Source organism: Haliaeetus leucocephalus, unplaced genomic scaffold, assembly GCF_000737465.1.
Source record: "Haliaeetus leucocephalus isolate CR32 unplaced genomic scaffold, Haliaeetus_leucocephalus-4.0 Scaffold262, whole genome shotgun sequence".
Lineage (NCBI taxonomy): Eukaryota > Metazoa > Chordata > Aves > Accipitriformes > Accipitridae > Haliaeetus > Haliaeetus leucocephalus.
In genome coordinates, this window is record NW_010972698.1 from 2,806,205 (window position 1) to 2,822,096 (window position 15,892).

Here is a 15,892-nt window from a genome sequence, read left to right on the forward strand (position 1 = left end):
TTGTCTAGCTTAACAAGAGTGGTTGGCTCTTGGTCTTACATTCGGATCCCCAAGCCACTGTCTGATGGGGAATTTATTCCCCATCTGTTTCCTTTTCTACACTGCAAGTTCAGCCTGGCACATGAGCTGCAGTACAATTGTGGGTTTTGTGATACATATTTAATTCACCTAACTTTCAGTCTTTAACTGAGACGCCCCGATTAAGCAGAGTGGTGACCCTAGTCTCTCTGTGTAGTCAGTGCAGAAGTGGGTTCATCCAGAAGGTGACTCTGCCCATGGAAGATCTCAATTAAATGCCTAAAGAATAACTTCTGTAAGATCAAGCTGCTATATGCTTTAAGCAGTTCCACTAAAAGAAACCTCGTTGGCTTCTAGAGACATGCTGATAATGGGCTCATTGGCTTGTTAGGTCAGCCAGCAAATGGATGCTGGGAGGTCCTTGGGGCTTAAATACCAAGACAGCATTGTATTTCTGGGGAGATCATTGCATTTCAAGGGTGTGATGTGAGACATGAGACTGCCAAGTCATCCCCAAGCTGCATTTATTCCCCTGAAATGCTCAGTGTGTCAGACCTGATTTCAGTTATAAAATGGAAATGATAGATAAAAAAGGTCAAACCATTTATTGAGGACTGACATTTACAGCAGTCAGGAATCACCCGTTGTATACAGCTTTGTGTATATATGTCACTCCTATATGACACCATCCTGCTGAGGATCTCCAAACCACTGCTTTCCTGCTATAACTAGGTGGTGGCTAGTTATATATTGCTTACTGTGTTTATACAGATGCCAAAACAAAGAAATGCAGAAGTTAATCAACTTGCCCAAAGTTGCAGTACACCTCTGGCAAAATGAAGATGTAAATTCCCAAATCCTCTCTGTGTCTGTGGTTTCAAAATTCTTTTATTTTCTACTTCAATAAATTTTGTCAGAATATTTACTGTAAAGTTTGTAAATTAAAACTGTTTGAAATTAACTCCATTTTCTATGAAAGCTGATTCTTAAAGGGCCTGCGTCCTTGATTCTATTGTAGGCAACAGCAGTTGTGTTGGATCATTGACAGGGTGTGTGGATTGAGTACAGTGCAGTAAACTAGATTGAAGGTAATAGTCCAGACAGGACAAAGAGCAACTGCTACCTGTGCTACATCAGGACTGGGACGCAAACAGATCTACTGTAGGAGGGGTCACACTGTGTGTGTGAAATAACACTAGGAGCAGTCCGTAGATCATCTTTACCATTAAGATCTAAGTAGGAAGGAAAGGAAGGAGAAATACATACACGCTCAGTCACATGCACATACACCCGTGTGCACGTACACACATGCAGAGCAGGAGACAGACGTCTCCGATAGAGCTGGTAACAGAAAAGTAATTAAAGGTGCTGAAGCAGTAAGTGCCAAGACACCCTCTCCAAGCGTACAGAAGGTTTGCTAATGTCGCTGTTTATGTCCCTAAGGTATCATGCAATTCTGGTATTTGTCTCAGATGCCCTTCTATGAGATTTGCATTGCCTAGGAGCCGGTCTGTTTTCTCCTTGCCTTAACAGTCTGACTTTGAGAGCTGAGCCTTGAGATCACTGCGCCTCAAGGAGACCCAACACACGCCCAGTTAATGTGGTCTTCAGGGCTGTTTTCTTCCCATTGCTCATGCATTGCTGCAGCATTATTTCTCAGTGCTTTGAATTAAGGGGCTAATATCCCGGCACTAAGGATTTAAGGGACCTTGTGCAGATATAGACAGTATAATTTATGGAGCAAATACAATAGTAATCTTGAAAATACTGATAAAATGACCTATCATTACATAATAGGTATTAGATCTCATGTTCCCTGTTCCCCCTTCTCCTTCCCAAAAAGGAAACTTTTTAGCCTCTGGATAAGATGCCAAGAATTACTAGTCAGCCTCAACTTTACAAATGCAGAAAAAAGACATTTAGGTTTTAATGAAACATGTCTTCCAAGTTAACTTAAATGCTTGTTTAGATAGCTTTTGAGATTAGTCTAAGAATAATAAACTGTTATTTATAGGGAACTTCCTGGCCAAAGACCTCTGGGCAGCTCCAGAATACCAGAACAAAGGATTTACAGCCCACTGACTACTTAAAATGGTGATGTTATTTTCAGATTCAAAAGTCTTTTTTCCGTTATGTCAACCTTTTGGTGAAGAGGAAAAGCTGTCTACTGATCCTTCGGATTCTGGAGTTACTCTTGATAGTGTGATACACATGGGTTAGTTTATTTAGCTTGAGCTTGGAGCTTTTACAGATCTGTGTTGTGTCTTCTGTGCAGATTTGTTTTTCTGCTTATGGCATCAGTCAGAAAAAATGGAGGGATGGGATCTGCCCCGGCTGTTGTAGGGAATTCTCCTGAAGTGTCCCCAGCCTCCTAATAAATCAGTGTCTTTCCTAGTCTGTTTCTGATGGGATCCGGCAGCAGGTCAGCATCCTTAGGTAAAGAAAGGCTTCCTGAAGTGGACAGCAGTCACAGAAAGTAAATTAATGGAAGCCGGCATCTGCTGATCTCTTTGACAATAAGGAATTTTGTTGCCAACACTTATAAACCATTAGAAATGGTCTCCATTGGAAACCAGATTTCGACTTTCTGCCCTGGGCTGCCAGAAGTATTTCAGCATAAAATGCTAAAGTAAGTTGAACTTTCAATTATAATTTCAATGACTGTCTAGCGAAATGGATTAATGCTCTGGCACTGCACCTTTGAGGCTTTGGCTCGAATCTTGTAGGATAAAAATCTGTCTGCTTTGACAGTTGAAAAGGTCAGAAGTGAAATAATGTCAGGTGGTCTTAGCCTAATTCAATGTCTCGATTAAGAAGTAGATGTAAAAGTTGTTAATGCGGGATATCATATCAGATCCTTTGCAAAAATATAAATAATTTTTTATTTACATTTTATCAGCAAAATTAGATGCAGACAGCTGCATTCTGGAGAGGTGGAGCTTAGTTCAGACTTCAGGAACACTGGATTGCAAAGTGAGCAAAATACAGGTTACAATATGCGGTATCTTAAGCTCAAAAGCTTGTATCCATGATGAAATTGATTTCCTGATCTTTGACTGTGTCAAACATAGTTCTCACTTAAGTATTTTTTGAAGTTTAATTTGGGAATTTTTTTTAGCTGAGAGTATAGAAAGAACATGTTTTTCCCACTGTTCAGGCAAGACAAGGGGTCTCTTCAATTTACTTTTCGAAACTGCTGCAATTCAATTCCTAGGCTTATTAAATAGGATTGTGGTTAAGGAGCAAAATACGGATATTTGCAGAATGCATTTTTCTCTTATTTGCATACATATTTGTATAATTTTATATGATAATAATATATAAATATAAATTGCTTCTCCAGACATCCCTGCGGAAAGGTCACTACGGCAAAAATTTCTAGCAATAGTCACAGGAATTTCTGTTGGGAAAAAGGAATGAATAAGGGTTTGGGGCCGCATGTCTCAGTGACGGGAACGGTGGCTAACAGAGCTGCAGAGCACTTTTGCTGCCTTCGATTTGTCCCAGCCTCACTTCTCACCAGCCCTCCTCACACGCTAGGCAGCCTTGGCACTGCTCTTCCGAGTGAGGTTGCAGATTTTCTTTGCTTATTTCAATAGGAAACACACGTACAAGATAGTGCAAATTGGAAATCAGCTGTCATGGTATGCTACATAAATTATCTGGTTCTGGCTGGTAATCTATTGCAGACGATTAAATAAGTGAGCAGTTATGTCCTTTTCAGCACTGGTAGGCATCTTTGTTTCATTTAATTCCCTGTTCCTTCTCTCTCTGTGTGTGTGTGTGTGTGTGTGTGTATGTGGTGTGTCGTGGGGTTTTTTTTCAATTTGTGTTTCCATCTTAAGGCAAAAAACCACAGTCTCCATGTCATCATGATGCAATGCAAGAGCTGATGGAACTGTACATATGTTGTAAAGATTAATTGGCATTCAGTTAGGCCCCATAAAGCATGGCATGCCATGCATTATCCTCTATTTTGCCTTCAATTTACAGTGAGGTTCAGTTCAAATAGTGGGCACAGACTGAAAAAAGGGTATTTCTGAGGTATAAAACATGTACTTTTTAGTAGGCTGACCTTCCCAGTGATAACCTTAGAAGAGCTTTGGAGATTCAGATACGACTTAATTGTGGGGCAGTTGTAACACCGTCTTGCTTTTCTCTGCCAAGATCTACTAAGTGGGGCCCAGGGGACCACTGAAACCGCAGAATTATCTTTTATTTGTTCTATGGATTTTTCTGACCAAAAATAAAGGTAACCCCTCGCCATCCTCACACTTACAAGACGCGGAGTTTAACTGCGGTGCAAAACCAGAAGACCGTCGGTGGCTGCGAGGGCGTTCCGGCGCGCGGTGCCGCGTTTTGCTGAGCGCTGGTGGGTGCGGCGGTGCCGCCCTTGCCGGCCTGCCAGGGAAGGCAGAGAGGCCAAGCACCCTGATTGCGAACCCTTACTTATAGCAGAACAAAGTGGTAATTTTGCAACTATCACGGCTCAAATATGGGACCATTTCCCTAGTAATAAAACTATTACTGTGTAACTGTTTACTTATCAGGAGACCATTATGTGATTGGTGACCTGAAAATGGAGGTTATCTTTCAATTCATTTGAAATGCAAACTGACTAGAAAATCTATAGTTATTGCAGCGTATTTTTAAGCAAAATCAGGCACCTACATTGACCTCCTATTTACATTTCTTTGAGAAGAAAAATCACATAAAAGCTATCAAGAAACACATTTCACAGCAGGCAAATTAATTGGTTTTACTGTATTTGAATGGAGGGTTTGTCAAATAAAACATGCCATGACAGTTAATAGTGTCATTTAGAGGCAGAAAATTATTGGCTTATTTGTTATTGGATAAAAGGAAGGCAAACACTTTGTATTAGGAAGTTTTAATGTGTTTAAAATCCTCATTAGGGATTTATGGACATTCTTGCTTAGCATAGCGCCTCATTAATTTGAGGCTAAACAGTTACTTCTGTGTTTCAATTCCAATTTTTTTTTCCCTTTTCTTTAATTAGATCTCGCATTAGAGTTTGGTCTCTACACCACTGGAGATGTAGAATTAATTAATGTGATTTATAAATCTAATGGAAGTGAGTTATTCTTAGATATCTTTTCATTTTAGTGAGCGGTTTAACTGCATGCAGCATAAGTGCACACAGATCTAAGAGATTTTGGGAGCTCAGGAAAAGTACGCGACTTCTGCATTGAATACATTTAGCAGCGTCCCTTGGTGTTAATAGATCAAAGCATTTTAATTAGAAATGTAACTAAAAGAGAGGCCATAAAGATCCCATTCAAAATCAGATTTTCTTTGTTCTAAGTTCCGTACTGTCCAAAAAGTGTTATTTTAGCTCCCCTTTTGTATGATAACCATGACTTTCAGTGGCAGTTGGAATAATCATGTGTCTTACTATTTAATGAGCGTAAGATCTGGCTCTTAATCTAGTCTGAATTCGGATCCAGTCCCAGTAAAGACATAATCATTAATTGTACTATTTTGTTACTATTAATAAAAGGAAAATGGCTTTTATTTCATATAGGAATTTCATTTATTCAGTTGAAGTTTATGTAAAGAAGTGTGTTTGTGTGGACTAGTTAGGCTAACAGGTAGAGTTGGTATTTAAACCCTAAGAGATTTCAAAATACATTTGTTTTGTTTCCCCCGGGCAAGACCATGTCCTTGCCCTTCGAATTCTGGCCCTCTATTTTGAAGACAGTCTGAGGACGCCATCCGCGAGTTGTGACCACGGTGGAGGGACGTATGAAAACAGCTAATTTGCAAACAAGCTCTGAGCAATTAGTTTGTGTCCCAGCATTGGCCTTGCACCTATGCAAACTACAGTACAATTTAAACCCAGAAGTACCTTTTTTCAGAGAGGACATTCATACCTGCTTTAAAAAACAGAAGTGGAACAGATAACCGGCACAGTCACCCACTGTATTCTTGTAGCTACAGTAAAGGTATTGTCAGATGTAAATAGATGCTTTAAAAGGTTCCTCTTTAAAACCTCAAAAGAAATGTTACAGTCTGAATTCATGAGGTCAAATAATGCTTCAGGTGACACTGATGCAACTTTACTGACATCGGCGGAGTTTTAGTCGTGTCACCGAGGCCACAGTCTGACCTGGCAACTTTGCTGCTATTTTAGCAGGAAGTTACACAACTCCTGCGTGATGCTGCTTGCTCTCATGCTGGCGTGTACTGGGAACAGGCACCAAATTCCACTAATGTAAAATAGATTTGAGGGAGATCCAACTCCAAGTTGGATTAAATTTAGATGTCTGTATAGCAAAGGGATTTTGAATGATTTCCAAGAGGTTCTACTCAAAGGGTTACACTGAGAATAAATATGGAGTCTAATTTACATCCCCCTAACTGAGGGTGAATAGACTTGGAAGCTGAACTCCCTTCACGCTCCTTTTATACTGCTTCATTGTCTTCAGAGGAGTTAGATTTCCTTCACACTGGTAAAAGTAAGACAAGAAACAGGCACTTGATCTTTATTTCTGCCACACCATATATCTCACCGCACCAGAGGGTTGCATAGTCTGTTAGGCAGGCTTTGATGTTTCAAGTGGACAAGTGCACAGTGGCATTTTAGGTCAGGGTTCCTTTTATCATCAGTTTAATGGAAATGTATAAGGTAACCTCTCCCAGAATAAGGTGAAAATACCAAGGCACATAAGAAAATGTACTTACTTTATATAAGTAAATAAGTACTTGCAGTCATTGGAGGAGGAGGGACAGAGAGAGAGAGGAAGGAATAAAGGAAGAATGAAAAAAAGAAAATGTGTAGTTCAAATTTCCTTGCTCTTTGTCAGTATTAAATGGTTGTAACAGCCTTTATGCAAGCCAGTATTTTGGTCACAAATTAAGTACTGCAAATGCCACTTTTGTTGGGGCCTGGCTGAATACTGACATTACCAGTTACTCTGGTGTTATCATCATGGTGAGATTCTAAAATACTGCATTCAGAATATTCCATAAGTAAAATGTGCAGCCTTACCTACATTAAAAAACTCCCAGGAGACCTTGAAGTGAGAGATCACTCTATCAGGCTTCTCTCTCTAATAGAGTTTGGCAATTTACTGCATGAAAATAATGGAGAACCATTGAGTTTAAATTGAACATCAGCATATTGTGCTTTCATGGAGACTATTTCATGCTGATCAACATTGAAATGGTATTGTTAAAAGAAAACATCAAAGAAATGAAAAAGAAGAAATGGGCTAAATACAGCATGCACTGGGAAGAACAGGAAAAATATAATTGTCACATCCAGGTCAGTCTGGTTTAAAAGTTGCTGTAGCAGAACTAAATGCCGGTGAAAAAACATTGTCCTTGCAGTTGGGATTGCTCTGACTGTGAGGTCTTTGTAAGCTGAGTTCGTTGTAAGGAAATCAAACTGTAATTTTTCTTGATTCGTGGGCCAGTGCCCAAGTGCCCCAACCTGGTGTACCTGCACCGTTTTGTCTAGTGTTTAGGTGACTGGAGAGGAGCATATTATAGTTGTTGGCTTTTGTATGAAACTAAAGGTACCCATTGTGGGCAGTTTGGGCTTCTAAGCTAGAGACCTTTTGGGAAGTTCACTAAAGTCAGTGGGAGTCTGATTCAGTCACCTTTTGGACCACATGAGTAAGTTGTTTTTCCTAGCTAATGTGCTTTACTCGAGGGAAGAGGCATAAACTTCTCCATCCACCACTGGAAGAGCAGCACTGACTGCAAGCCAGGTTGTCTTAGCTTAACAAATGAATTAACTTGGTCTACTCCTTAAAACTTTTTCTTGTTTTTAGGTTCTCCAGTAAATGCATATTTGACACAACTGCTTCTGCGGTATTTATATTAAGGGGGAACAGAGGAGCAGCTCTCTATTTTGGTTTAGGCAATAGTTTTTCTTTCTCTCTTGATTTTTATACATATATATATATATATATAAAGTATATATTTTCAAAGACCTTTTAATAAGCCCCCAGAGATACTTTTGGGGTTGAAATAATGGAAAATGTAGTCTTCTCATGGTATTTCGGTTCCAGGATGGTGGAGGTACTAAAAGAAAACAGTGGTTATACATTATTTGGGACCCAGAAATGGCTCCCTTGAGAATTAATAACCCTGTGAAAAACACATAGATGTATTTGAATACCAAGGGAGCAATTTTATTTGGGTTTTTTTGAATACCACCATGTTTGACTTCGTTCAGTTTCCTCCAGAGCCCAAACATACAGTCCTAATATATGTTGGTGTTAACCTCATGAATATCAAATACACCAGAAAAAAAAAATACCGCTCCAGTTGCAATATTCATTACTTGCTCTTTTGCTGCTTCCATTCTTACCCATTTGCACGGAAGTTAGTAAGGAAGAGCCAAGACCCTCCCATCTAGTGGGATTAGTTTGACATCTATTTCAGGTGTCTTTAACATGAATGACCCTTTGGGGACAAAATATTAGTGAGATAGGAAACAGACAAAAGGATGAACTGTGAAACAACCCAAGGAGGTTTGAGCAGTGGGCTCTGAGCAGTGGTGTGAAGCTTACCTCAAGTAAATGTGAAACAGTCTTCCTCAGGAGGAGAAATGTGTAGTCAGATGGCAGCTGAGGGGCAGGCTGCTGTCTGAAAAGGGGCAAGTCCAGAAGAGATGTACGGAATGACTGAAGAGGGGAAATGAAGCCTGGGCATGCAAGGAAATACTGATGGCAATCAAAGGAAAGCTGGTGTTGGAAAGGCGTGGGTGTATACTCCATTCAAGTGCAGGTGAAGTACTGCATCTTCTTAGATTTGTAGTGAGCATATTGCAAAAATCGAATCACAGGTTCATATAGGTTGGAAGGATGTTCAAAGGTCATGTAGTCCAACGTCTTGTATCTGGAAACCCTGCTATTCTTAGTACTGCCCAATCCATTTCCCACTTGTATTAATCAAAAAAAGAAGCAGCCTCTGTTAATAGGAAGCCTGGCAGGAGCTGAAGGCATTCATAGGACAAGGCTTCTGCTGACAGTCCTGGTTTTACTGCTTCTGGTTTTCTAAGTGTTTTCCTCTTATCACAGTGTAGTGCACAGTGGAAATGATCAATCAAGGCTTGTGCACAGGATCTTTTCGTGCTAGCAAGTGAAAAATCAATTTGTGTTCAAAGGAATAAACAGTAGTATGAGCTTCATCTCCCCAGAGTCAAAATGGGTTCCTTGATGAAGGAGATGACAATGAAAGCTGAGTTCCCGATGTATAAGCACATAGGTGCTCATACGCAAGAAATGAGAGTGGATTCCTACATTCATTTAACATGCTACATTTATCTTTCCAGTAAAACAAAGACAGGAAGAAGAGATTACTTGTTGAATGCCAACTGTGCATCAATAAAACCAGAGGGATTGTTCATGAAGAGTTTATCCAGATGAAAATGTAGTTGGTCAGTTCTGGCAAAGACATTATTCATTGTGTGTTTCTGCTTTCTGACACTGCATTTGAATTTTCAGAACTATTCTGACAAGTCTGTTGGAAGATTTTGTTGCTAACATTTCTGAGAAATGCCTGCTGTCGGGTGTAAATTACAGGGAAAAGAGACTTTATATGATTTTTCTCTGCCGCAAAAACAAAATCTGATCTCATGCAGGTTATAAATTGTCCAGGATGTAAGAGTGGTCAAGGAACTGTTGAATGAATAAATGGAAGGTTAGATCAACATGACTCATCAGATATTGTAACCATTCACCCAGTGTCATTTGATCTGCATAACATTAAAGGCTACTATTCCCTCACTCTTAGATTTCTGCCCTCCTTCCCTCCCTTTAAAGTTTAGCACTGAGCCATCCAAGCCATACATTAAACCTTTGGTTCCACATCATTTAAGTTCTGTTCTCTCTCTTGTGAGACCAAAATGTGAAGAGAGCCTTAGAATACTGCCTTGTATTAGGTGGAATATTTTGACCATCTGACCTTTCCTTTTTTCTTCTTTCTTTCTTTTAGCAAGCAATATTTAAAAGTAAACATGAAGCGTTTTGATGCAAAAGAGTTTTGCCAGATTAAAATGAAATTGGAAGATGAGTTCAGTGTAGCATGTAGCCTTTGTGAAATCTTTTTGTTTTGATTGAAATTTTATTACCTCAGGATGTCTGTCTGCAGCTTATGTAATATTCACTGTTCTTCAGTCTGGGGTTCATGAATGCACTGCCGGCTGAGAGAAGAGCTCATGATGTGAAATGCAACTACTCGGTCTTATGGAAGCCAAATTCCTGGAATGTGTCCTTTTGGCTGAGTTAGATCATGCTGCTCACAAAGGAAGAAAAGCACCAAAAGCATGCACAAATGCAAGCTGTGCCCTCCTTTTTAGAATCTGATTACTGATGAAAGCTGAAGAGGAGAGGGGGTGGAGAATCACGTGATGGGTCCTAAACTACTTGATTTTTATTAGATTAGGAAAGTAGTAGTATGGGGGGATGGATGTCCAATCTTGACTAAACTACAGGAGGAACGTGGCACTTTATTAATGGCAATTCTAATAACAATTTGCTATAGCACTAGTACTTGAGAAGGTGATGAATATTGTATCTGCTCTGTTTCATTCTGTCCTGATAAATCTATGCTTGGATGCCGTGGTGTGCCGTGTGGGCCTGCTTGCACTTGTTAGCTGAATGCAAGTGTTTATGGACAATTAAACTTGCAATTTTTGATTCACACTTTGAAAGGCTGAGAGATTGTTTTTTTTCCTTTTTTTTTCCAGGATAGACTAAGTTTCTGATAGATCTGTGCCTTTCAAATCTCTTAGAATGTGCAACTGTAGCATGATTTTAGAAAAATGGTCTCATTTCTTTAGAAATTCATTAATAGTAATGTACTGAAAGACTCTTACATTGATCTTCTCTCTGATAGCCATGTTGTAATAATTATTCTTTTAATGTTTGCATCAATCTAAATGTTTTCCTCTTTGTGCTAGCTCCTACTTGGATCTCCCTATATGACAATCACAGCACTTTGACATCTTGCATTACTTTAATACCAGTGATTCAAAACAAAGCAATGCCAAAGGGAACAAAAGTTCTGTCAAGCCATTAAAATCTTCTTTGCCATTAACACAATTAAATTGATGCATGAGCATTTAAAGTTATTAGCAAGTGCTGCCAGCAGAAGCTGGTTGTGATTGCATAATATATAGTGGGCTTTATTAAGGGAAAATGGTATGTTTATTGTTATTATCATCATTAGTTCTGAAGTAACATAAACTTAAACAGGGCTGTGAATTGGGAGAGGACTGTGAAACAAGTAAGAACATGCTCTGCCCTGTGTTAATAGTCAGGGACACAATTATCACAATTAAGACATTTCTAAACAAAGGAATACACATGGTATCTCGGCTAACCATTAAAAATGGCATGTGTGGTGGTAGGGAGGGGTGTTAAATAAAGAGGGGGCTCTGCACCTCTGCTGCTCTCACTCCTCCCAGTCTGACTCACTCGGCTGGATTTTGGGCTGCTCCTGTTAGTGCTGTGAGAGATTTTGTGGTTGGTGTGTACACTGCAAGCTTGTTGGGGGAGTATTTGTTTTGTTTTCTCATATTCCAACATACTAATTTTTCAATGAAAAAAATCAGGAGTGTATTAGAGACATATGTACTCCCACTATCCCACTGCACATTGCAGTAATACCCGTGCTTGCTAATCTTTTGGTTAAAGTTAACTATATTCCTTGCTGAATGGAGAGTTGGAATGAGGTATGGAAGATGCAGATTAGCAAAGAACTTACAGGTACTGAGAGGGAAAAAAAGTGATTTAAATGGAAAGTAGGGGGATGAAGGAAGGCCAATGAAGTGCTGCAATATCAAGTCATGCGGTATGAGGGTGGACTGCATGCCTATTGCAGTTAATGCTGACCATCCACTGGAAGTTCTCAGCCTAGGTTTGTTAGGTAGAATTTGAGCTGAGTAGAAACTGGGGACAAAAGGTAAGGCTGTTTTTTTGGTTGGCTGAATGTTTTTAAGTGTTATTAAGGAAAATTATAATCTATAGTTGCTGAAGTAGATAAAAATCACTAATATCCCTGTAGTGTAGTCATATTCACTTGAGTACTTCTTTACCAAGATATTGAGGAACTGTTGGAAATTCAGAGAACAGTGATGAAATAAGCCAAATGGATGGAAAACTTTGTTTATCAGGAAAGAAGGTAAAAGTTGAACATACAGCATTTGAGAAAAGTGGAGTATAATTCTGCATGTCTGTGCGTGGTGTAAACGTGAAGGGAAGTAATGAGTTACTTAGAGTAGTGGGAAGACCTCTACAGAAGGGCTGAGGTGACACTGAAAGCAAAATTTTAACAATCATCACAAAAAGGGCCAAACAGTTTACAACACTGCTCTGTATTTTATTAAGGGAAGAGATGGGAGATGCTTTTCCCTACAGTTTTGGGGTCAGACTAGCCACAGTACTAGAAGATATGGGGAAACATGCTACACTAGCAGAGCATGAACTTGGTGATGTAATAGGTCTTTCTGGTCTTTGACTTTTGCAGCTGTGTGGATTTATTCTTGAAGCTTAGTGCTGGCTGAAATATAGGAGGAAAGCCATGGTCAGTGCTTTTGGTCAAGCTCTATAGCAGATTAGGATGACAGGGATTAAGTTTAGTCACGGGTGTCTTTTACCAAACTAGTTACCAAGGGCAATAAGGTAGAAGCATCGGGCAGAAAAGTCTCACTGAATATTTATGGTACAAAGCACTTACCTGTTTTTTCGTACCTTCCTGAATATTGTCTCTTCCTGTTTTGCTGCACCCCCATGACAAGAACCCGTCATATCTAACTGCAAGTGCTACAGAATGGTTGTATGTAGCGGTCATGTCTGCCTGCTGTTTCTGTAATTGTTCACAGTATTTAGAGGTTTTGCGTTCTTCTGTGTCCTTGGAATGAGGGATTGTGGCAAATGGTGTAAGTACCATTTAAACGAGTATTTTCAATTGTAAGATGTTAAGGGCACCACTGGGTGCGTGCGTGGGTATGGTTGTGTGCGTAGGTATATTGCATCTTTCTAAGGGGAGAAGGAATATCTGTCAAGCCTCTCGAGGTGGATTCCTATGTGCTGTTCAGTCTTCAGAGGGTACTTAACCTGCAACAGGCTGATGAAGCGGGGGACAACAAAATCAGCAGCTACCCTTACAGTCCAACTAGTATTTTACTACAGTATATGTTTTAAGTTTTAAGAGCTGTCTTGGCTGTTAGCCTATTAAGCTGTAGGATAAGATAGTTGATGATAACAGCTTTCTCCCAACTGTTATCACCTCTGTCCTTCGCTGCAGCATGCGGCAAGTTAAACCAAACCTCGCCTTCTCTCTGAAGGCTGCCGATAGGAGTAACAGTGGGATCTTCTTCAATTACAGAAGTTTCAGACAATTCTAGTACCAGTTCTCAACTGTGAGGAAATCAGAGTATTTTATTGCTTCAAAAGTGTCATTAGTAGCACAAAGCAGTATGGAAGAAAAAAACAACTTTTGACAAAATGGGTCCTGCTGATGATTTATGTTGATCTGAACTGGAAAATTTGATAGGCAGCAAGTGTGGATACAGCAGTCTTCAGAGGCTGTTGCTTGTTAGCTGTTCACCTGTGTGGTTGTAGTCACTGAATTTTGCATCCAGCACCTGACTAAACATTTATTCTTTTCTTTAAACCTAGGTTACTCTTCCCAATGACTCCAGCTGTGTGGAAGAAATATTACGGGTAAGTAATACCCTTTGCTTTTGTATCTTTTGTATAATTGTAGTGCTGTTATTTCATCTTTCATGGAGAAGGGTTATATGGTTGTCTTTAATACTGTAGTTAAATAATAACATATTACTGGGTCTCTGTTAAAGAGACACAGCCAAGTGGTAGGCCCAGGGTGCTCCTTAGTGAGTAAGGTCAGTTCACTTAGTACTCTGCATCTGCCAGCTTGTCTCAGTCAGGATTTACACACGTTCCTGTTCTTTTTTAAGCTCTCAGTCTCTGTGACTCTCTCCAGGACATGTGTCTCTCCTACCCTGAGGTTGTGTTGCCTTAATTCTCCCACTCACAGACTGACCTGTAGTCATCATCTTCCCCCAGACTACAGTTGCTCATTGTTCATGGGTTTGTTAGAGACCTACGGGCTTTTTTTTTTTTCTTTTTTCTGGGAGCTCTGGTCAGTGGTTGAATACAGAGAATTAAAACAACCACTCCAAACTGACCATGGCTTAATTGCAACAACATCATATAACAGGAAAAAGGGGAGTGTGCATAACAAGTTGTATATGTGTAAATCCACCTTACTTTAAGTGTAAGCTGGGCTTTTCTTCAGACACCCCAACTTTGGGGTCCTCTGTTGGCAGTGAGTTTTTTCTGGGGGCAGGTTTGTGACCCACCAGTCCCTATCTGGGTTTTAGGTTTTTATCCTCATGGGTCAAGTTTCCCATCTGTCAGAGCTACCTCCCTGGGACTGCCAGCCAACACCTCGGTATAGAAGGGATAGAATTTCAGTGGGAATTTGTGCCAGCCATGTCCTTATCACTAGGAGCAACTGGTGCAGACTAACCCAGACCTGAAATGATGTGTAACAATCCTGCTGACTTGCTTGCAAAGACATGGACTTATTCTTGCTTATAAAATAAAATAGGCTCCTCTGTATTCATTGTAATCCAGAGTTAAATAGTTCGGGAAACTTGCTCCTGTTTTGTGTACGCACATTATCTTGGGATGCTATTGATGTCCTTGTGGGTTGCCCATGTTGCTGTAGAAGTATGTTGAACCAACAGGCAAGCGTGCACGTGCAGACCTGCAGTAGCGGAGGAGTATGCATCTGCATGTGCACCCAGCAGCAATGAATGCAAGGCAGTAAATAAATTTAGTTTCAACCTTCAAAGTGAGCAGGGGTTTATTACTTATAGAACACTAAGGGAGCAAAAGCAAAGAAAACGTTGAAAGGCTGTGCGAAATACTTGGTACATTTTAAATGTCTTCTTTCCCTGTTTATATATTTCAATTAGGTTCATTACTATAGTTGGAATGAATGGCTTGTTAGCTGGGGAAAGCAGTTGTTTTCAGTAAACAGCATCAGAAGGAAATGTGATGTAGTGAATTTCAGGGATCAATCATCCAGGTGACAGTTTTAATGTGGGAACAATGCATATACATCACAGGAAGCAGAAATGTCTTTTTTTTAATCAAGAGGAGGTGATCCTATTTCCTACCCCATGACTGTAATTTGAGTCAACAAATAGAAGCAGAATGTCCCGCGCTTCCTTCTGAAACCTGTTGAGATCGGTGCGTGACTTTCTGTTGTCTTCAGAGGATGGGGATGAACTGCAGAGTCCCTGCGGCTGCAGGCAGCACCTCCTGCCACCAGTAGGCTGTTAAACTTGGAGGGACTTGGAGGTGGACAGAGCAGGGATTTGGCAGGTTTCCATGTCTCTGGGAATCTGTCTCACGGGGGCATGTAACGGGCACCCAAAAAAGGGATACGAACCAGCAGATCTTTCTTGACTGCCGGGTGCAGATGCCTGCAGGCACCCCCCGTACCCAGCCTTGCCATCCAGCCGTGGAGCAAACCTGTCAGCCAGAAGCCATCTTGAGCATATAAAACCGCCTGGCCGGGGAGCAGGTGTGGGCTTGGCACACCGCAGGTGAGCATGGGACCTCGGCCATGGTTCATCTGGGGTGTGCAGTCCCTCACCACATGTAGCTAGGTAGGTTTGCATGCTTTTGCGTGGTGAGGGTGGCTTAGTATGCCATCGGTGTGGCATTAGGCAGATCTGGGTGCTGACAGGCTATCTGCAGCCTTCTTGTAACCTGTCTGCAAGAGGCTGCAGGCTGCCAGCAAGGCCCTGAGTCTACGAAAGCAGCAGATCACAGAGACGCTTGTGGGGCTGTCCAGCAAA

At 40.6% G+C, this 15,892-nt stretch overlaps 1 protein-coding gene across 1 annotated transcript in view; it reads left to right on the forward strand.

Annotated features, from left to right (window-relative positions):
* AFF2 (AF4/FMR2 family, member 2) overlaps nucleotides 1-15,892 on the forward strand; it is a 257,496-nt gene that overhangs the window by 87,068 nt on the left and 154,536 nt on the right. The window contains exon 4 of the mRNA XM_010569133.1: nucleotides 13,677-13,721. Within this exon, the coding sequence (XP_010567435.1) occupies nucleotides 13,677-13,721 (45 nt within the window). The remainder of the gene's footprint in view (nucleotides 1-13,676; nucleotides 13,722-15,892) is intronic.